The 22,616-nt window shown below is 43.4% G+C and overlaps 4 protein-coding genes across 6 annotated transcripts; 1 reads left to right on the top strand and 3 right to left on the bottom strand.

Moving 5' to 3' along the window:
- The first annotated feature begins 689 nt into the window (after positions 1–689).
- Positions 690–6,854, top strand: LOC119546463. 3 transcript variants are annotated; one of them, XM_037852744.1, is made up of 4 exons: positions 690–1,020; positions 4,131–4,405; positions 5,113–5,165; positions 5,233–6,854. In XM_037852744.1, exons 2-4 carry the CDS (start codon positions 4,161–4,163, stop codon positions 6,231–6,233), a joined length of 1,299 nt encoding a protein of 432 aa, XP_037708672.1. In that variant the 5' UTR covers positions 690–1,020; positions 4,131–4,160; the 3' UTR covers positions 6,234–6,854. The 3 variants fall into 3 exon arrangements, with proteins under 3 accessions (XP_037708672.1, XP_037708674.1, XP_037708673.1); XM_037852746.1 differs by lacking the exon at positions 690–1,020 and adding an exon at positions 3,200–3,218; XM_037852745.1 differs by lacking the exon at positions 690–1,020 and adding an exon at positions 3,748–4,051.
- LOC119546462 (trifunctional enzyme subunit alpha, mitochondrial) lies at positions 6,844–10,217 on the bottom strand. The gene is made up of 5 exons (XM_037852743.1): positions 9,978–10,217; positions 8,946–9,679; positions 8,581–8,721; positions 7,755–8,524; positions 6,844–7,696 (listed from the first exon to the last, which is right to left on the bottom strand). The coding sequence occupies exons 1-5, from the start codon at positions 10,051–10,053 to the stop codon at positions 7,060–7,062; spliced, it is 2,358 nt and encodes a 785-aa protein (XP_037708671.1). The 5' UTR covers positions 10,054–10,217; the 3' UTR covers positions 6,844–7,059.
- Positions 10,218–12,586: 2,369 nt separating this feature from the next.
- Positions 12,587–13,842, bottom strand: LOC119547471 (uncharacterized protein DDB_G0287625-like). Its single transcript, XM_037854357.1, has 3 exons — positions 13,684–13,842; positions 13,273–13,624; positions 12,587–13,217 (listed from the first exon to the last, which is right to left on the bottom strand). The coding sequence occupies exons 1-3, from the start codon at positions 13,720–13,722 to the stop codon at positions 12,814–12,816; spliced, it is 795 nt and encodes a 264-aa protein (XP_037710285.1). The 5' UTR covers positions 13,723–13,842; the 3' UTR covers positions 12,587–12,813.
- A 258-nt stretch (positions 13,843–14,100) lies between these two features.
- Positions 14,101–15,797, bottom strand: LOC119547916 (transcription factor glial cells missing). Its single transcript, XM_037854956.1, has 2 exons — positions 15,400–15,797; positions 14,101–15,329 (listed from the first exon to the last, which is right to left on the bottom strand). Exons 1-2 carry the CDS (start codon positions 15,795–15,797, stop codon positions 14,198–14,200), a joined length of 1,530 nt encoding a protein of 509 aa, XP_037710884.1. The 3' UTR covers positions 14,101–14,197.
- Positions 15,798–22,616: the final 6,819 nt, after the last annotated feature.

Below are 22,616 nucleotides of genomic sequence, written 5' to 3'. Positions count from 1 at the left end.
GCCGATAGATACTGGGTGCACACGGAAAAAAAAGAGTTCGATGTTTACTTAGTTTAATGTTTTTTTGCGGATCAAGTAGATACGTCGAGGTTCCAGGGGGAGGAAATTTAGAAAATACCACCGCAATTATTCATCAAAAATATTAAAACAAAAAGTTTATTCCAAAAAAAAAGAAGAAAGCTCTACTTGCTTAATGCCGCTTTAGGTGTGTGTCGTGTTCGAATCGCACTAGCATCCAATTTTTTGCGTAATTTATATAAAAAGATGTTACATATTTTAAAATTTTAAATAAAATACCAAAATTTCAAATTCAAGTAAATGTACGAAAATTGTATTTTCAATTATATTTATGTAAGGGATTTCTGTAAAATTATTTGTTGGAGTGCCTTTTGAACTTATTATAAAACCAATATTGTTGGCGAGTTTGAATTGTGTGCTGTTTTTGAATCACACTGTCACCCAATTTTATATTTACCCTCATAAATAATTTAGACTAAAGATAATTTATTTTCCAATTTTTGTTTTGAATTTTATTTTACCTTATTATCAAAGAGGTAAACGGATACGTGATCGAAATTGATATCTAATATCTTGAAATATATTTGCCAGCTGTGCCGCTTTTCTCTCAGTGCACCGCTCGCTCTCGTATCTGCTGGCTGGCAGTCGCGTTTGTGCCTGTGTCTGTGCCTGTATCGCTGTGTGTTTAGTCGCCTTCGTCGCTTGGAACGCGAAACATACGACATTGCCAACAATTCCAACAGTCCGCCGCCAATTCCCGAGCACCGTGCACCGCCGACCACGAGTTTTTCGAATTCAACATTTTTGAACGTTACGTCAGTTGCAGCAGCAACAAAAATATTTTTGGCGCCGTTTTATTTGTGCGCCGTGTGTGTTGCGTTTTGAAATCGCCATATCTGCCAGCTAAGAGCAGGCGATTTTCTTCGCATTGACTTCACCTATTCGAGCCAGGAGTTTTCGGAATCAACAGCCCACCGAAAAAACCGACAAATATTCGAAAAGGTAAGGAAATCTTCTACGCACAACATCACAAGTTAGCAACAAATAATACCCCCGATAAGCAGTAGCAAGAAAAATTCTATATGCCATATTGTTTCCTTGTATGCGATTGTCTGTGTGTGAGTGTGTCTATTGTAGTTGTTGTTGTAGTCTATCTAACAAAGTTATTGCTTTTTTTGTTGTCATTGGGCCACGGAGCAAAATACAATATATGTATATTTGTTGGAAGGGGAAACAAAGAGCGCGCCGGGGATTTCTGCAAGTTTCTGTGTGTTTTGTTAGCTTTAGAAATATATATTTTTTTGTTTTTTTGGTTTTTGTTGGGTTTTGTGCTGTTTTTGTGTTTTTCGATTTTGTTCGTTGCTCAGAGGCGGTAGCTGTACTTTTTGTGCCCCGCTGCTAATATATAAACATGAACATTTCTGAAAGAATAAGTACAAACACACATCGAAACGCTCAGGCCGATATGTTTATGTTAAATAGACGTAATACAATAAATATTGCCATAGCCAGGTTAGTTGTTTTTCTGCTCGGCTTGCTCGGTTTCAGCACCTTCCCATTTCCCCGCCCACATGGTACCTAACAATCCAACAATAACATTAACGAAAACAACAACGGGCGAAACACGCGAACAACGTTCGCCTTGATAATGATGTTCGTTGATAATAATGATGACTGTCCAAACAACACAACAATGCTGCGAACGCACAGTGGGACGAAAATGTCACGAAAATGCTTTATATTTATACCATTGCAGAGGATATTATGATTTCAGTCAAAAGCTTGCAACGCAGTGAAGGATAACTTTCCGACCCCATAAAGTATATATGTATATTCTTGATCAGCGTCACTAGACGAGTCGATATAGCCATGTCCGTCTGTCCACCAGGCTGTCCGTTTCTACCCGAACTAGTTTCTCAGTTTTAAAGGTTCGGCATGACACTTTCTCAAAGATTTTCCTTCTATTGCACGCAGTATATAAGTTGGAACGATCCGGATCGGTCAACTATATCCTATAGCTCGCATACGAACGATATTATTTGAGAAAATATTTTTTACATCGTTGTTTTAGATCATGGTCTCTTCTACAGCTCTTTTTTTCGATTTCTGAACTTCGAATAAATCATATAGCTGACCTAGAAACGATCAAAAAAATTAATGAAAATATAATAGGAAAATAAGTCTTGCTATGTTTTTTTCTGACCATATTCTCTTCTACTCTGGTGTTAAGCATTATTTTCAGGTTTAAAATTTCCATTTTTGTAGATACAAATTGGACGACTATATCTATACCCGTCGTATTGATGTACATATGTATCGGTTAGTTCTGTAATACCCTTACGTATGATTTTAATCGATGATTTGAAAAAGCAGCTAGCTTTGTATCTTTTTTTCTAAGCCAGATTTGAAAAAATAAACTCAAGTACCATTTGATAGATTTTTAGAGCGCTTTCGCAGTTTTTAAAAATTTTGTATTGTATATATGTTACTGATAAGGATTACCCAGAACTGAATCACGTTAAAATACAAATCTCTTTAATCTTCAGTAATCAATAATAAGCTTAGATGTTTCGCACTGACGTCATTGACCACCTTATGCCTCTTGACCTGAATTATGTTAATATTTTCTTAGGTAATAAACTTATTTTTCATAATTTCGGTATGTTGCTAGGAATTAATAAAACCAGATAATGTATTCCGATAAAGACTTTTGTATACCATATAAAATGTGGTCGCCACAGCAGTAAATTTAACAATTTTCAAAGTGGCTTAGACAAATTTCAGTAAAGTGAAATTTGCATATCCCCTGCCATCGACTGTCAGATACCCGTTACTCAGCTAAGGCACGTGCGAGGGAGATGAAGATATGCAAGTAGCAAAGCGACTGTTCTTAAGATTGCACCCTTCATTTGCCTATAACTTTTTAATGAGTAATACGATTTAAACAATTTTTGGCATGTAGATGGATATTGATTATAAAAACAAAATCTCATTTAAATTTTTACTGGCTGTTTAAAATAGACCCTCAAGTTTTGCTCTAATTTGAGCCCACTGTGCGCACGTTTTCGCTGTGCCAAACTGGTGGGCCTAGCAAGGTGCTGAAAGTGGCGGGAAAACTGTTGGAGATTTAAGAGCGGCCCAAGAGTGTCGCCGCGATGGGAGGGGGTGGTGGAGGGGGTGGCTGCCGACTGAGAGGACAGGTGAGTGGGGCAGTGAGTGGGCTGATTAGAATCGAAACAGGTAGTCGCAGGTGCGAGAGCGAATCGTTTTGCGAATGAGTGAGTGAGTGAGTGAGTGCGGTGGGTACTCGCACACACATTCGTGACTATTCGAGGCATTTGGCCAACATGTTTTCGGATATTGCAACACAACATTGCTGCAGTTGCATTTGCACTATGTTGCTGATGCACTACGTTGCAATGCGATGTGTTGCTGTTTGCCGTTGCAGCAGTTGCTGTTGCTGTTGCTGTTGCTGTTATCAGTGGAGCAGGCAAAAGCTTTCAGCTTTCGGCGACAACAAGACAGCCTGTTGTTTTTATGGCCGCTGCCATTGTTGCTGCTGTGGCTATAATAATATGAAAAGCAAACAAAGTTGCTGTCGTCGTTTCGCCGTTGTGTTTACAACAACATCGAAATGTCGCTGCTTTCCAGCTCGCCAAACTGTACTGAAAATAATGGCAACTACAACAGCAAAGTCGTCCGCAATGTTTTATTAAGTTTCACGAAATATATATGAGCGAAAAGCTCTATTCGTCGTTTGCTGAGACAGCAAACAGAACAGAACAGAACTGAAACCAACACAAACAAACAACACGACAAAGCGAAAAGAAACCGAACGCAAAACCCCAGAAAAATAAAAGCGAAAAGCTAAAAAAAGAGTCGAAGAGAATGCTCTTTGTTTGCCTGCCTGCTCGTAGATAAATAGGAATATGGATAGGAAAGTCTAAAAATCAAATATTGGAGTGGCTAACGAAACGTCAAGTTTCTATTTCTCAAGGTCTAGATGTGACAGCAGATACAATCAAACTCTTTTGCAAGTATCGGATCCAATGGGTTAACTTTATCATCATTTTCTAGTTTTTAATTAAAAGTAATTATAATCTTTTTTGCAGGCTGTGTGAGGGAAGAAACCACCTTCGAATATGACAACCTCAACGCGCAGCAGTAGCAATACGAATAGCACCAATAATCCCCACAACGACAGCGGCAGCACCACCACCTACAACCACCACAGCCCCACAGGATCGGGATCCGGAACCGCAGGAGCCACCATCGCATCCACGAATCGAGTGATGCAGGCGGACGAGGACTTCAACATCCGCTTTGTCAACCTGGTGCGCACCCACAAATGTCTCTACGACAAGAAGGTGCCAGAATACCGCAACAGGTAAGTGGGAAGTCCCCCGGATTATGTCTGAAATAACATCTGATATAATGCCCTACGATTTTTGAGATGTAAATACCATACCATATATAATAAAGGAATACTAATTACTTTTTTAGATACACGAGATTAACTCTTGAAATACTCAATTATTACTCATTTGAAGAATATCTGTTCTTGTCTGGTTCCCTATAAAAACAATATGATAGCGAAGAATTATTATGTTTAATGAAAATCAAATAGGCAATTTCTGAGAAATCACAAGCATTAAAGTTACAGTCTCCTCTGCCCTAGACTCCTGCAGAAATCTATTCAATTTGGCTACACACTATACAGTACTATGCTGTACTCAATAATTTAACCGCGATATCTTTATTAAATCTTTAATGGTCAATCCTGTTCCTGTATTCTCTAACAATCACATGGTCAACTAAAGCTATTAAAAATAATCAAAGTACCTTTCTGTTTTTTCATTTATAATAAAAAATGGTCATCTCATATGGGATGTATCTTCTTGGTTACAGAACAAAAAATCATAGTCATCATTATTAGACATCGCAGTCTAAGTACACATGTAGATGAAGTGATTGCGGAACTAATCAGTTACAATAGACGTTCAAGATTTTCGAAAGATTAAAATATGCTTTTTACTTTATATACTAATATTGTCTATCATAAATACTTTAAACTATGCTTAACTCTGTTTACAGGGACAACCAAGAGAAGGCGTGGGTCCTAATTTCCAAGGAGACTCGTGAAAGTGGTAAGTTAAAATCGGTGTTACATAAACATAAGCCGCTATTATTAAAGATACTCTATCTGCCCTTTAGTAATACACTGCAAGGAGCGATGGCGGAACCTGCGCGCCTGCCTGTCCCGCTACATAAAGCAGCAGTCCGGATCGGAACCGCAGCACAAGCCGTATTACCTGACCGAGCACATGGCCTTCCTCCTGCCCTTCCTCAAGTCCAGTCGAAATTCCCTGGAGGGCAACAACAGTTTGGCCACCTTGTACCAGATGTCACAGCAGCACCTGCAGCACCACCAGCCATATCTCCTCCACCCAGCCATCCATGCGCACGAGGAGCACAAATACTGCGCCAGTACCAACATCAATAATAACAATAGCATCAGCAATATCGGAGATGAGGTCCTGGAGCTTAAGTACTCGATATCCGAGAAGGACGATGAGGAGACTATCGATGCCTTCGACCCGGCAGTGACCAACTCGCTGGGTCTGAAGCGTCCTCCGTCCACGCCCACTCACAGTTCCGCCCACCAAAGGGGCGGAGGTGATTCGCCTGCCAGGAGCGATACGGCCAGTGCGGACAGCATGAAGAACTTCATTCCGGATGTCCAGCTGGCCGAGACTGGTTCACAACTCATGTACAATGATGGCGGACACGGCACACCACCGCCTCTGCACTACCACCCGCACTCGCATCCACATCCTTTGTCCCTGGCGATGGAACATCATCCTTCCTTTGAACCCGGCAGCACCAAGAGAATCAAAACGGAATGCGAGGCCACCAGCACGATGACGAATGCAGGAAGTTTCTACGGCGGACTGAGTTCCTCGGAACTGGCGGACATGGAATTCTTCCGCAGCATCCTGCCAGATCTTGCGGCTCTGACTCCCCAGCAGCGTCGTAAGTTCAAGATTGGCATCCTGGAGCTGATCGACGACGTCGTAACCCGCTATCCCGCCCAGGAGCACTGCAACGGAGGAGCTGCATCAGGCGTGGTCAATGGCAGTGGAGGAAGTAGTAGCAACGGGGGATCTGTGAAGCATCAGAGGCGCAGCTCTGGACGCGATTGGCGAAAACAATGAAGGCATGGGAGGAGAAGCGGAAAGTCACTAATCCTTAACTAGAAATATGATATGTTTAGTTAGAAGCCTAAGGTGAAACTGCAGTTGAAGAGGTTACTAATCGGTATCCAGGCTAACTTCAGTCTGCTCACTGTTCATGTGTTGTGTACGCTCAATCAGATGAGTAAGTAAATGTCCTTAAATGGTTTTACATTCACGATTTGGGTTCCTTATCGATAAGAACAAGTCGTCCGGTATTATAGTTTTTATAAAAACGTTGATAAAAATTAAGAGGGTTTCATTTCAAATGTTTTTTTTACAAATAACGGCACTGTTCATATCGAAATCGAACACATTTCAACGAACTTGGAATAATAAGGTCTCCTGATAAGCCATTAAGCTCTATAAGAAGTAGTCTACCTATACCGAAACTACAAAAAGGACACGTACTGTGTTTTGGGGTATTCCTGACAGCTTCGTTTAGAGCGAAAAAACTAGGTTTAAGAAACTGTATATATGCTGCTGCTAAAGCTTAAACTATAGAATCGATGTACAAAGCTGTTCCCATTTAAGTCAAACAAAGAGAAGGAAGGAAATCAAATTGCTGTGTAAAATAATAAACAAGTGAGAGTATGGAAATTACATGGTAAACTTTAATTTAAATCTCGACAACTTCAACAGAGGGTGTTTTGGCAGGGCCTTGCCCCACTTTCTACGGAGCGGGTGCTCTACAAAAGGCATCCTTTCTGAGAGAAATGCACAAGGACACAGGTTGTCCCTGTCTTCGCACTAAAAGCTAAATTTCGTTTGCGGCTTTATCGGAGATTGGGATCGGATTGGATCGGATCTACAACTTCGAAGAGCCAGTCTTGGGGTAGAACTTCTTCGCCGGGTCCTTGGCCATGTCCAGCAGAGTCTGAGCGGGCTTGAAGGGAGCTCCGTACAGATCGGCATAGGACTGCATCTTGCTGACCAGCTTGCCTGCTCCGTACTGATCAACCCAGCGGAAGGGTCCACCGGAGAATGGCGGGAAGCCCAGGCCGAAAACGGCGCCCACATCACCCTCCAGGGGACTGTCCAAAATCTTCTCCTCCAGGCACAGTACAGCTTCGTTAATGAAACGCGACACCATTCGCAGCGTCAAATCCTCGGGAGTATTGGCTCCCTTTGATACCAGAGCGTACTTCTGCTTGACGATCTCCACGGCATCGTTGTTCACTGGACGAGTGCCTCGCTTCTGGCCGTCGTACAGGAAGATGCCCTTTCCGGATTTGCGTCCGAGGAAACCGGCCAGCACCAGATCGTTCATCACTTCCAAATTTCCACCGCCGAAGCGTTCGCCGAACGCCTTCGCCAAGTCCACGGCAATGTGGGAACCGACATCGATGCCAACCTCATCGGCAAGGGTTGCAGCGCCCACAGGGAAACCGAACTTCTTCGTGTATTGGTCCAGATCCTTGGGGTCTACGCCTTCCTGTAACAGTCTAAAAAGGAAATATAATTATCAGTATCGCTTAAAACTTTTGTTAAGACGGCACCAACCTTATGGCTTCCGACAGCAGGGTGGAGAGAATGCGGGTGGTGTAGAAGCCGGGTCCATCACCTACTGTGATGACGACCTTGCCTTGCTTGAGACCGACGGCCACAGCCTGAGCGATGGTGTCCTTGGAGGTGCCTGGGTGGGTGATGATCTCGAGGAGCTGCATCTTGTCCACAGGCGAGAAGTAGTGCATGCCGACCACCTTCTCGGGACGCGAGCTACCCGCAGCGATCTTGGTGATGGGGATGGCGCTGGTGTTTGTGGCAATAACGCAGTGCTCGGGAACAACTGCTTCCAACTCCTTAATAACGCGGTGCTTGACCTTGATGTCCTCGAACACAGCCTCGATGATGATGTCGGCGTTCTTGAAGTCATTGTAATCTAAAGTGGGACGCAGGTTGGCTAGAGTCTGATCGCGCTCCAGTCCAGAGATCCGCTTCCGCTTCACAGCTGTTTCCAGTCCCTTCTGCACCTGGCCAATACCACGAGCCAGACCGGCATCAGTGGCATCCTTCATCACCACCTGGTAGCCCTTGTCGACGGAGACCTGAACAATGCCGGCGCCCATCAGACCAGCTCCAAGAACACCCACGGTCTTAACTGGACGCTCTGGCTTGCCGAATCGGTTCTTCTTGCACTCCGTTTGGCCACGGAAGAGGGCAATCAGACCCTTGGACTCGGGGGTGGCCGACAGCTCGCCGAAGCCCTTGCGTTCCGCCTCGTAACCTGCATCGGTGCCCTTATCCACGCCAGCACGGATCACATCGAGGATCTGTTTGGACACAAGGGTAATGTAAGTATTTAAGGAAGGGTTGCCAAATATCGAACCTTAAGGGGAGCGGGATAGAGGCCATTGGAAGCTTTCAGCACTTGCTTCCTGGCAGTGTCGAAGATCTTGTTCTTCACGAAGTCGGTGTCCATGACGAAGGACTGGATCTTGTTGACCAGACCTCCTTTTTCGCGATTTACCTGTGTAAAACATAAACAAATTTAACGGGTAAGTAAAATTAATCATACTGTAATATATTACTCAATCGAAATGCGATTTTTAAATATTCCAAATACTGAAGTTGTTTACTTTAAAGCAGTTTGGGCATATTGAGTTCGGGACAAACAAGAATAAGTAAGAACTGAAAGTCAGCAATATAATGCAATGTGTAAATATTACACATGTATAATCTAAGATGTCTTACGCGAAGTTTGCCGCTGGCTAGGTCGTTGGCCACCTGCACGGCGGTCTTTTCCAGGTACTCGATGGTGTTCTGCTCAGCAGGCTGGAGTCCAGGACCCAGGGGTTCCACCAGCAGATCCACGATGCCCAGTCGCTTGGCGCGATCGGCGCGCACTTGTTTGCCGGTCAACTCAAGATCCAGAGCCGTGGGCACGGACGTGAGCTTGGGCAGGCGCACAGTGCCGCCACCGCCGGGCAGGAGACCCAGCATGACCTCCGGCAGACCCAGCTTGGTTTTGCTGTCCTTGGTGGCTATGCGGTAGTGGCAGGCAAGGGCTAGCTCCAGTCCTCCGCCCAGGCAGACGCCACTGATGGCGGCCACAATGGGCTTCTTGCTGCGCTCCATTCGGTCGAACATCAGCTGGGCGCCGTGGGAGATCAGGGTGGCCTCCTCCGCTGTTTGGCAGGCCTCCAGCATCCCGATATCGGCTCCGGCCACAAAGCATCCTGGTTTACCGGAGATCAGAACGGCGGAGCTGACGGCAGGATTGGTCTCCAGATCCCTGATGACGCGCTCGAACTCATCGCTCACCTCGGAGCCCAGGGAATTGACCTTGGCATTGGGGGAGTCTATTTTGATCACCAGTACACCGTTGACCACCTTGGTGTGGAGGTGCTTGTTGGCACTGGCCACCGGGGCAGGGTTCGTGGACATCAGGCGGCGGTTCTGGAGGAGATGGGCCGAAATGGGCAGGGCTGCGTGGGGTTAAAAGATCGGTTGTCGCGATTAGTGGTCATTATCTCAGGGCCCTCGAAATCAGAAATCAGAAAACAAAAAACAGAAAGCGAGAGACAACAGAGACTATACGTCAAGAGAGAGTACAAAGTGCAAAGTCCAGTTATGCGGCATCGGGGGAGGCTCACCAAAGAAATTTTGGAGAGAGGGAGAGATACCGCTAGAGCGGTACCACTTCCATGGGGCCAAATTCCACTCTGGTATTACTATTGCAATCTTTACTTTCCCTTTCCGTGGCAAAGATATCAATTTACCCACCTCTCGTGCACTTATTGTGCAGCAATTGCTGTCGGGAAATTTGGCCAACGGCACTCAGAAATCTCGTTGCCGACATTGCACACTCTCTGTTCGATACTATGGGGTTTTCACTTTTCGCTTACTAGCTATCTATTTTACGATTATACGAATCAAACTTTGGTCTTGCACCGTTAGTTATGTGTTCGCGATTCGCTATAAAAAACGATGCGGCAATTCGACTTGTTGCACATTGGCAGTGTGGCCGCGCCGAAGTCTACTAAAAATACCACCCGGCCTGAAAAATACCATTATTATAACATACCATGTAGGGGTTGTATAAACTAGAATACACTCACTAGGTGTCGCCCAAAAAGGGTTCTTCAGAACTAGGTGGCGCTAATAATCGTTATGACCCTAAACAGTATAATTTAAATTTAAGAGCCGATAGTCCTGGAAGTACAGTCGCAATGTTTTTCACCAATGTTCTAGTTATTTTTTATGGCGAAAAAATCTAAAAAATAAATTCGGAATTCAAACTTTATCGAACTTTAACATGATCTGCTATATCTGATTGCGTTGACAATAACCAGCAAAACAATTAATTTACTACAGATCCTAACGTTGTCTGTGATTATCTCAAAGTTAAAAAATAAACCATAAATATTCGGAAAGGGTAAAGCCGTTGAGGATAACAGGGTGTACTATCCAGTTTTGTAAGTTAAATACGATTAAGAACTTTTTCTGTGGGTGAACTAAGATATTAGGGATATTAGGATCATCTTTAATATTCCCGGTAACTGAGGAGCTGTGTTGGATTTTTTCACCTAAAAAAACAGTAAAGGAACTTAGATTAATTTTGTTCAATATACTAATGCCGAGTTCTGGGACTCTTCCACTGACATTGTTTTCGGGAATTTGTCACGCTGACCCACCCCGCTTAAGGTTAGACCATTAACAGGCCGTGGGACACGCATGTCAATCGCATTTTTCAGGTCGCTTCCTCGTATCCAGGACTCATTGAAGACGCATTAAACGCGCCTCATTTGCTCTGATACCATTGTCCTTTCAAGTGGCCACTCCTAAATAGGTTCGGATGAGATTTCGCCACATTGCCATGCGCTTTATTGTGGCAACACGCCTTTGTGGCCTTTGACGCAGCCGTTTTATGTGGCATGTATTATAAAATAAATAGTTAATCGTTTTTCCCCGAAGCTGCAGCTGCCGGTTTTGATTTCTAGGTTGATCCGCCTCTGATGTGTGAAGAGTCAAAAAAGTCACACTCGAGTTCGTCGGTTAATGTCAACTGCAAAAGTCTGTCAGTCAAATGCTGGTAGACGGCTGAGTGACTGTCCTGACCCTTCCAATCAGCGGGCTTATCAAATGTGGAGAATATTCATGAAAAGCATTATATATATTATATTATTATATGCATGTATCTAAGAACTGGGATAATTTGTAGGTACGCAGACTTTTTATGAGCTTTGTAAAGTTATAAAACCTTTTAATATAATTACTTAAACATTTCTTTCATAAAAAATGGTATGATAGTTTTACAAAATCAAATTCACTGAATTTCATCAAATATATTATAAAGATTTCCGAAGGGTTATTGAAATATATGGTACCTAACCCCAAATTGAGACCTCTAATGCCTTCATTAGTGTGCGAAAATCTGCTTTAACAAATTGGCACCGAATCGTATCTGCATTTGAAATTAGTTTCTGGAATTGCAAATGTGAATTTGCGAAACCTCAGTCTGTGAGGACTTGGGCAAAGGATTCGCACATTTATTCACGCGAATATTGAATTACACCGGCAACAATGGGATCAGCATCAGTAAATTTGCATAATACCTTTGTGATCTCGGCTTCCTCCCCTCAGCACCCAAGGATAACATAAAATGAGCATCAGAGTCACCGACTCCAAAGAGTTCTCATTTGCATGCGAGGGTTCGGGTTAAGGGCTAATCAAACAGCAAGGACAAATATTGCTGCAGGACGAAGGAAGACTGGCTCGACAGGAAGCACACGCTCTGTTGTGATTTATGGCTGGAAATTAACATAAATGAAATCAAAACATTTTAAATGTTTTCATTTAGGCAAGGGGGTTCGACTCGAATTATGTATGCAAATATCGTTTGAAACAAAGTCATTCCTCATTTTTGTTTCAGTTCTGTGAGTGTGCGAATATCCTTGAAGGTCGCACGCGTCAGAGGCACACTTCCCATCCGACATGACAACTAATAGGCGTTTTGTTTATGGTCGATCTCAAACCCCCATTAGGGTCGAGTACTTCTTGCCCGATTCGAAAAGCAACCCCTTCCCTGAAGCGACCTTTTTTTATATTTTTAATTATTTATAATCGGTTTAAAAAAAATTCTGAAACAATATCCAAATGTTTGAGTGGCCTCTGACAGGAGGTAAGCCCTTTAATCGACCCTTGATTTGATTGCCGGTGGAAAATGAATTTCTAATTTAATTTTATACACCCTTTGGTAGGAAAAAAATATATTTGACATTCTTTTATTTGAGGTACATAAAGATTTATAAGAGAGAACTTAACGAACGTATTTCATACTAAACCAAAGTACCCACCGGAAAAAAACCTGCAAAATAAATAACCATACAAGATTAAATTATAACAATTCTTACAAATTGTATTAATCTTCCTTTCAAAGAGTTAATTTGGGTAATGCTTGGGGAGACAACATTATTTTTACAAATGTTTGCAATGTACAATCGATACATGTGCTTTTGTGGCAAATTGAACAAATCTATATAGATTTAATAAATGGTTTTAGTCGGTCATCGTACTCTTAGGTACTTTCCCGATTTTCATCAATGGTATATTCATCTTCTTAGTGGTCATCTTGATTATTGGAATTGTCAGAGCCCCGAACTTCCCGACGTGGATTTTGATCATTGGTATTTTCATTGGAGCCCCGAACTTCCTGTCGTGGATTTTGATCATTGGTATTTCCATTGGAGCCCAGAACATCCTGTCGTGGATTGTGATCATTGGTGTTTCCATTGGAGCCCCGAACTTCCTGTCGTGGATTGTGATTATTGGTATTTTCATTGGAGCCCCGAACTTCCCGACGTGGATTTTGATCATTGGTATTTTCATTGGGGCCCCGAACTTCCTGTCGTGGATTTTGATCATTAGCATCTTGATCAGTCTCCTGATCATCGGCAATTTCATCGGAGCCCTGAACATTGGCATCTTCAGTGTCCTGATCATCTTGGGCAAAAATAAAATTCACTGTAAGAGGTTTATTAACACACTTATTTCCCTTTGAAAACTACATGGATCTCACAGTTTCCTTCTGCTGTTTCGACCTGTACCAACACCGAAGTTGGGTCACGGCACCATGAAATAACTGCACCGAAAGCCTCGAGCAGATCCATAGGACTAACTGTAATGTTTCTTTCCGGCAACTCCGCCTGTAACTGGGATCTACGGGTCCGTCGACGACGACCATTCCTTCTACGCGAATTCCCCCTGTTTCGACTAGTAGAATTCCGATCGCGTTGACTAGCAGACGCATAGCGCCTGGTCCCATTTATCCTTGATCTGCGATATCTTCCCGGAGGAACAATTTGAAAACGCTGCCGGCTTAAAAAGTTTCGCATGGCTCGACTGTTAATCAAAGCGGTTGCTTGCCGATGCTTCTCAAAAAATTTAGTTTTTTTTATTGGGCTCAAAAATCTTTACATTTATTACTCACAAACAAAGGCAAATTGTTTCTGCCTCCTCTACGGCTCATTTTAAAAATCTTTGGTTGACCAGCAAATTTTACTGTTTCTTGTTTTAGAAGTACTGTAGATGTTACTCGTGTCGTTACAGAAAGTATACTGACTATTGTTCCAGTCTCCCTTCTCCATGTGTGACACCACTCGAAAAAGGCTACTTTGATTTAGTTTTTGTTGAAAAATGTTTATTACTACACAAAAATTCATAAATAGGTGGGAAATGTGACTTAGCGCTCTATGTGCTTACAGATAAAAGTTATAATTATTATTCTTACATGCTCTAAAACTTTGGAATAGCTGGGAAACAAGTACAAGAGTACAAACTAGAAACGTTCAATACAATATTTCATACATAATAATAGGACCAACAAGCAATGGGAACATGAGTGGAAATCAACTAGGGACTAGAACAACGCTTGAGTGGCTCAGTAATAGTAGTTGCGATGAGAGATCCTTGGGGGGCAACACCCCCCATCAACCCGATTCCACCTAGCAGTAGACGGGATCCGTGCTGGTGGCTGGGTGATATGTCGGGTCCATTTGGATGTTCCATCCGTTGTCCACTCCCGAGTTGCTGTAGAAGTAATCGGCGGACTGGAGCTGATCCTGCGGCTCCTGTTGATAGCTGGCGAGGGGCAGGAAGCTGGTCTGCTCCTGTGGCTGTTGATTGTGGCTGTAGGCTGTGGCTCCCTCATAGAGGAGATCCATTGCGCTGGCACCTCCTCCTCCTCCGTTCAGTGTCGATTCGAACACACTGAAGATCTCCGAGCTGGTGGTGTACAAACCTCCCTCCTGGCTGGGATTTTGGCTCTGGCTGACATTGCTCACGTCCAGAGAGTTGGGCAGATATCCATTGAAGTAGCTGTAGTCCTCGGAGCTGTAGCCCGAACTGCTGGTCAGACTGGAGGTGTCATCGCAGCTCTCGTACAGGGGCATTCCGCACTGGAAGCTCGAGGGGATCGGCTGATCGTAGCTGGCTGGCATATGTTGCTGCGGGGATAGTTGCTGCTGCTGCGGATGAGGATGTGGCACTTGCTGCGGGAGGTTCTCCTGGTAAAAGCTGCCCGTAGAGCTGTGCGCAGAGAGGGGCGAGTGGAGCATATCGTAGGCGTACATTCCATTGGCATAGGACGAACCCTCCGGCTCGTAGTAGACCTCTCCGTTCCACTGACTGGCCACAGATCCTTGTCCCGATCCTGTCGAGCCATATAATCCCTGAGTTTGATTGTAGCTAGTGCTGTGTGTGGGCGTCGATGTGGGCAGATAGCCGGTTGCTCCCATCAACTCCTGGTTGGTTTGGGTCACCTCGGGGTCACCCACTCTCCTGCGTTTGCTCTCCTGCATTGGCTGCATCTTGGCCTGTCGTTTTGTGGGCCTCAGGCTGCTCAACTTATCGCTAAGAGCCGATTCCCTGGCCAACATCACGGCCAGACTGCGCACACGTCTTCCTCCGGCCAACAGGCGTCTGGCCTCCGTGGATCCCTTGGCCTCGGGTCTGGGGTGATCATGTGTTCCCTTGGCCTGGAAATAGATGCCATTTCCATCCCTCCTCCAGAAGTGTGTAACTGGGTAGCCGCAGTGGCCGCGGCAGGCTTGGATCTCCAAGCGCCCATTGCAATTTCTGTTTGAAAAATTAAATATAGAGTTAGTTTTAAATATCCCATTGATCAATTTTTAAGTTGCCAACCCACCTATTGGGACACTGTTTGCCCTGCTGCTTCCTCCTGGCCTTGTCGCAAATGGCGGGTCTCAGGTGAACACTGGCTCCATTGGGCAACTTGCACTTGGCACTGCAGAGGAGCACTCCCAGGCAGCTCTTCTTCAGGATGTTTACATTGTGGTTATTGGTGTTGCGCATGGCCCAACCGCTGGCATGTTTCCTGGCCTCATCGCTCTGGATGGAGTAGATGAGCCGGCAGTGTCCGTTGGCCCAGTCGCTGAACTCGTCGAACTCCCCCACCGACGGCATCTTGGAGTCGTTGATGTCCCAGTCGAGGGCCAGGCGGGATTTGGTGGCCGGAGGACTGGGCACGGGCATGGGAACTGGTATGGCTACAGGCATATTGATGGGCATGCCGTTCAAGACCATATTTGATTTGTTTTTAAATGTTTTTTTTTTGGATTGTCACACGCGGTATGTTTTAGTACACGTTTTCCCTTTCTATGGGTTTCCTTACTATCTTTCTTTTCTCTACTATTCTTTTTTTTGTGGAGCGACGCGTCCGTTCGCATCGACTGCGCAAGGCTGACTAACTGGGCCCGCTCTGCGCAGCACTGTTAAGTTGCCAGCGGTCGAATCGCACGAGGGTTGCTCGAGATAAATGCGGCCTGCCCATTGGTTCGCCGACTTCCAGTTTTGGTTGCCTTTGTATGCGTTTTATCCGCCTTATCCGCGGCACTCGAGTTTGGAATCGAGGAGAGCCACCGAGCAGGTTTGATTGGTAGTACCGGCAGCTGGAGATGGAGAATGGAATAGGGAACTGGGAACTGGGAACTGGAAACTGGGAGCTGGAAACTGGCGACTGCCAAATGGGTAGAGAACCGAGTGCTGTGCTGCTCTAGCACCTGCGGTTGCAGCACGCGCTCCACTGGGTAATTGTACGATATAAAACCAGGGGTTCGGGGCACTCGATGGCAAAGAACAAGGCCCCCAACCCCAGTCAAAGCTAATTAAGTTCTGAAAAAAGTTTACAACATCGGTGGATGGGGATGATGATGGGGATGGGAATGGGGATCTGCTGGATGGCATGAGTTCTGATGGGTACACCTGGCGACCGTCGCTGGCAGATGGCAGTGGTCGGGCCTATTTACTCTCGTACTGGAATGGGGAACGTCGGAATGGGGACCAGAGTGAAATGGTTGGAGGGCAAACAAGAGCTCGAAACAAAATGGAGTTGGTTACGAAAAAGCATTGACAAAACCCCAATCAAAGGCTTTAATACAAACTTGAAACAAAAATAGAAGCTTTAAACAGTCTTTTATTGAACATTCCTCTACATTTTATTTTTTAAATAGGTCTACAGTTTATTAATAGAATGTATATGTATGCTGTTAAAGCTTAAAATGAATTTTAATAAGTTATGTTGTTGATATCAATAAAATAAATTCCTAAGTGTGATATTCTTTAAGATATTTAAACCTATGTTAATTTACTTTTGTAATAATTTCAAATATTGGAAACAATTTAAGTTAAACATTTTTCGTGTATAGAAAGGCGCTATGGAAACATTTATAATATGCTTTTAGACTTCCTATTTGGCAAACTTCTACTAATGGAACTACTTCTCACGATCTCGAAAGCGATAAAAAATTAAGCGATTGCAAAAAAAGAAACCGACATGTCGAGATCCCTTCGATATCTCCAAGATGAGATCAGGGAAAACGGTCGTAAAACACAATTTAGCACGCAAAAAACGGAAATCTAAAAGATGAAATCCCGTAGAGGAAAACCAACCCCTAGAAACCCAAAAGCGAATGCCATAACTCACGCATATGAATGAAGCAAAGTTGGCAAACAAATTCCTTGGGCCCCTCGGCGATCTCAAGTCAGAGATAAAGGAAACAAACATAATCATTAAGATGCCGAAAGGGTGAGGAGGAAACTCCATAATTTTCACACTTCCACGACGGCCCGAAAGCCATGCAATTATGACACGAACTGAGCGAGCAACCCGCGGCGCCTTTCTGCCAAGGAGTCGCCCAAAGATCAGGATCGTAGCACGCGATAGGAACTCAAAGGATTACGATGGACAATGGGAAAGGGTGCGCCGACTGAGGATCGAGGGGCGTTGACACGGAAGAAAGTCATGACGTTGCATATTATGAGGCGGATGAATATTGAATCCTACCTGGTTCCAGATTTCCCTCGGCTTAAGGTGGGTGTGGCTCTTTAATGATGCCCGGAATTAACTGTTCCGCTTCAATTACGAGAGATCACTTTCCAATCAAATTTATTTGACACTTTCTCCGCGGGGGTCGGTGGCAAGCAAAACTCTTTTCTCTTCCCAGTCCGATTGTGTCCATAAAATTAAACCAAAAATTACGCATAAATGTCATCGTAAATTCGGCATCTACCCTATCCGTCTGCGGTGTCGTGGGAAGTTACGCCCCTGGCAGTTAGAATTTTGGATCTTCTGGTCTGAAGGGATTTGGCCATGGATTATCACTATTGCCAAACACATGGCTGGTAAGTCACAATATGTGAGCGCTCAAAAGATTTGTAAAATTCAGAACACAGTCGTTTTATTTCCAAAATTTTATGACAATGTTATTAAAGATTGGTTTACATTTTAGTATCAACATGTTCAGACCTCTATTTACTGCATTTTCTCTAAGATTTTTGTATTGCGATATTTACATTTTATAACTACTTTTGAAAACTTATATAAATTTTCTAGAAACCCTCCAACGAAGATATTATGAATAAACATTCTATGTACGTATATAAGTTATGTTTTAAGGGATACTTTCGAGTACCAGTCATAGAGACTGGTAGTCATCGATCTGGCAGATCATTACGCAGTTTTATTCCAATGCAACCCCTCTCTCGCCGGGAGCAGAGAAAGTTTTCCGCTTTCCTTCAGTCCGGAAGCTTATCAACCATCGGACATCTCGGTCTCGCAGTCGTACAACAATTCGAAGCTAATTAAGTGGAACTTCCCTTTGGAAAGTTAGAGGATAGGAAAAGTCAACTTGGTACTGCCGCAATTAAAACCGCATATAGGAAATCATTCAATTGGCAACTAACGACGAGAAAATCCTAATGCCAGATCCCAGCGATGCGATAAGATGGCCAATGAGGAACTTAGAACAACCCTAAGCGAGTCCTGTGTACAAGTCCCAGGATCGGATCATGTTAAATGGTAAATGATTTAAAGCAAGTCTCATAATTTCCCATTGTTCGCCGGGCATTTCCACAAACTGATAAATGAAACTGAAAACATAAACGACAACAACTATAGATCGAGTCAAAGTGATAATACCTTTCACACTCCGCATGGGGCCCGAAAAACAGGGGAGATCGCAGGCCCTCGATAGCGGACAGCGGCCAGTGGGTCCGGAAAATGGGAAATTGAAATGTAAAGGCTCAGCTCGAAACACTCACCGAAATTCGGGGCTAAATACAATAACCGATCGCCTGGACAAGTGATCTGCCGATTGCTGGCTAAGTAGCTTGGCTCACTAATCTGACCAAACAAACGCGGGTCGGGTCAAATGAGTTGAGGTCAGGTGTGGGTTTTGCTGTTCTGTTAATGGGCTTACATCTGGGGAATAAATATTTTCACACTGCTCCATTGTCTCTCGTTCTTATGAGAAGGATTACAAGCGAAAAAATATATTTTCATATTTTCCCACGTTTAATTTTTTCGGGTATTCTCTCTGAATTTTGCCCAAATTCTTTCTCGTGCATATTATTTGCATTTGTTTTGTGTTTGTGGAAATTAAGGCATTGAATTACATCACATTTACAAGCATTCTCCCACAATCCATCCAGAGATACCCGCATTCCTAATCCTTACTGAAAAATCCACAAGCCCAGAATTGTTTTGATTGTTTAGAAGCGCGTGGCACTTAGCGGTGCTCTACTGAAAAACATTTTCCTGGAATCAAGGCTAAATATTTTTTGAATGTGCAATTAAAGTCCCAATAAATTGCGGCCAAGAAAGAAGATCGACGGCTCTTGGCGAAATTCTAAGCCATAAAAAAGAGAAAATTTTTCACACTTGCCAGCGGCGACAAAGCGATTCGCGCTACGCAATAAAATCTAATTAGTAAACTCTGCTGCTCTCTGAGGAATATAAAAAACATAAGCCGAAACTGTGAAATTTCAGGTACTTCAGTTAAAAAACACGATAATTCGACATGGCGACGACACTTTGGGCCAAACAAAGATGCCCAGACAAAGGACACACGTACGGGGATACGGAAAGGAAAAAGGACACCCCTCTTCAAAACATAAAAAATATAAAACCACCCGATCCTTCGGCCAGGGTAGCCTCGAAGATCTAACGCTGCTTACTCAAGCGCAAAAGCGAAACTTGGGAAAACAATTATGAAACAGTTGAAATGAAAATTTTAACAATTTTAAAAAATCAAATGGCAAATAAAGTGGCAAGTTCCTTTTGCGAAATTCCGGCTGGTCGTGCGCCGCGTGTCGAATGCTGTCAATATTTCCGGTGTGTCTAATGACAAACGCATGTTTACACGAGTGCAAACACATCCGGACCGTATAACTCTCTCCTTTTTTTATTCGCAACTGATTGCGAAGGCCGGGCCTTCCAGCCAGGAGTATTTTACGGACATCAAGGATTCGCACAGCAATTAAGTGGATTTACTCAAGCGTTTGCCTTTATTTGATGCGGCAATTTATAAATGATGGGCGCGATCTATCGATGGGGTTGATGATGATGGACGATCCTGTGGTGCCGTAAATCCCTAAATGAATTTTACAGTATTACTGGAGAAGCCAACGACCTGAGCTATTACAATCATTTAGCAGTGCAGCCATTGCAGATGCCCAAAAAGTTTATTCAACTGCATTTGAATGTCAATTAGCCTAAATTGCTAGTTGTGACTTACAACGAAACGATGCCTATTAACACGCACGCCGCATCCAAGGCAATCCACAATCCACCAATTAAGGGGCTCTCAGGGGAGATCCGTAACTCTGGTCTGGTATTACCATCAACAAGAGCGTTATTAGAATGCGAGTGCATTCACCTCGCCATCGCCAGAGATCTTTTATTTTCGGGGGTAAAGCGCAGATCAACTGGCTGGCTCAATAGCGTTTGATTTGCATCGCCCAGCGAGAGAGTATCTGAAAGATACACATATTCGAACTGATGTTTGGCTTCCGCTGCTCCACAAACTCCGTCGCACTCAATTTAATTTAATCAAATTTTCGTCTGCCCGAGGGTTCGACTCTATAACTATTTTCGGGGTGCCATTGCCTTGCTCTTGTAATTATTAATAATATTTTCGGACGATGTGTTGTGTGCACATAAAACGCACTCATATACAAAATGGCTGCAAAGTTGTTTATTCATATCGGGCACATAACTTCAATTAATCTCAATTAAGTGGCAAATATTACGATCTCATGTCCGTTGAAACTTTCATTTTAGGGTTCACTTAGCCCTTTTAGAGTTTGTTTATTTAGATTGGGGGTAGATCCACTGCCACCAAAGCCAATTGAGGGTTTGCCCTAGGCCTTGGGCACATCAATTTCCATTGTAAAACCTCGAAAATTGAAGTAGAGGGAGTTCTTTGCTTCGAAGTTTCCAGTTTATTGGCATGTTAGGGTGATAAAAAACATTGTTAATTTTTTGGAGTAAGGGGCTTTTATTTAATAATAATTACTAAGGAATTATTAAGTAGAAGTCTAGAAAACTATACAGTGTTCTTTAAAATTACTCAATCATCGTTTTAAATATCTATGACTTTAATAAATTTTAAAAATTCTTGAAAATATTTGGGAGGACAACTGTAATATTTGGTTTTTACTTTTTTTAAAAAATCCACATGATTAGTTTTTCTATTAATATATTTTAACTTCCCAAAAAATATCAAAAAGTACTGTAATGTTTTAATTTCCACCTTGATATGATCACTTCAACAATTAGAATTTAGAGCCTATTTACCAAACAATCGCTGAGCAATGGTGTGAAAAAAATTCAAGGAAAGGCTGAAAGCAAAAATACCCCTTTTACTGAGGAGCTAGCCCGATTCTTAACCCTCGTCTGACGCAAATAAGACGTCACTCTCATTACAATACCACAAAGGTCTGGAGAGCAGAGCAACCCTACAAGTAATACTCGGATCCACTCGGATCCTGCGAGCCCTTGAGGGCTTTTTGTTATTTGTTTCACATTCGGGACATTTGCTCACTTGATCGAGTCCCCGGCGATCTCCCAGAACTTTTCCTTTCCCCCGTATTGATTACAGAAATATGTTCCTGCCATGCGATTAGAGGCAGCAAGATGTTAGTGCCAAACTGAACCGAACCCTTGGCCCCGGCACTTTTGTGCTCAAATTATCGCATTATGCTCGTATGCATTTGCTTATGAGTATGCAAAGCATTCTTCGATATTGGTCTATTGTTCCGCTATCAGTTATGCAAAATGCCGGAGAGCTCGCCCCTTTGTCGGATTGCGATAATTTCCATCTTTAAATATTCATTACAAGACGTTGAGGTCTGGGTTTCCCTATCGCTTTGATTGATTACTGAAGTGGTTTATCGTGTGCGGCAATTGTTGCTTTCCTTGGGTTTCCATCGGCTTTGTTCTGCGGATTGTGAATGGGATTTGGATTCGGAGTGGAGTTGGCATTGCTCTTGGACTCAGCGAGGGGCGTGGCATTTCTTTCATTCTCCCAGTGAAAAGGAGCCCACAAGGAGGCCTGCATGTTGGTCACTTGAGAGTTGCGACTGTTTCCATTCAGTTGTCATCTAATAGCCGAGCCAGTTATTATTGAAATATCTGCGAATTTGCATGGCTGAGCATGGCTGGGTTTTCTAGTGGGCTTCGCTGCAGCAGCTGCAGGAAAATTTTGCAAATGTGGAATTAATGAAATCGATCTTTTAATTTCCCTTTGGGGGTGCGACTCGAGACCTCCAAGGGCGTGACCTCAACTAAGTAGCTGGGTAGGCTGATGCGAATATTTTGTAACGAAGACATTTGGCCTTATGGTAATTTTATGGAAACCATATTGAACCGCCAATTCTGCAGATCTTTACATTTTTATTTTGCATTTAAAATAGGAAGCGTTTTAAACTTACATGGTTGCAAACGTGTCATTTATTTTGAAATACTTTTAAAAAGGTAGAATATTATTTTCATTCGAAAGTCTTTAATAGCTTAAAAATTTTAATGCTTGACTGTTGCACTAAAAATACTGTATACATAAAGTA

This window comes from Drosophila subpulchrella, chromosome 2L (genome assembly GCF_014743375.2).
Source record: "Drosophila subpulchrella strain 33 F10 #4 breed RU33 chromosome 2L, RU_Dsub_v1.1 Primary Assembly, whole genome shotgun sequence".
Lineage (NCBI taxonomy): Eukaryota > Metazoa > Arthropoda > Insecta > Diptera > Drosophilidae > Drosophila > Drosophila subpulchrella.
Note: the sequence above shows the minus strand (reverse complement) of the source record. Positions and strands in the feature narration are given on the sequence as shown.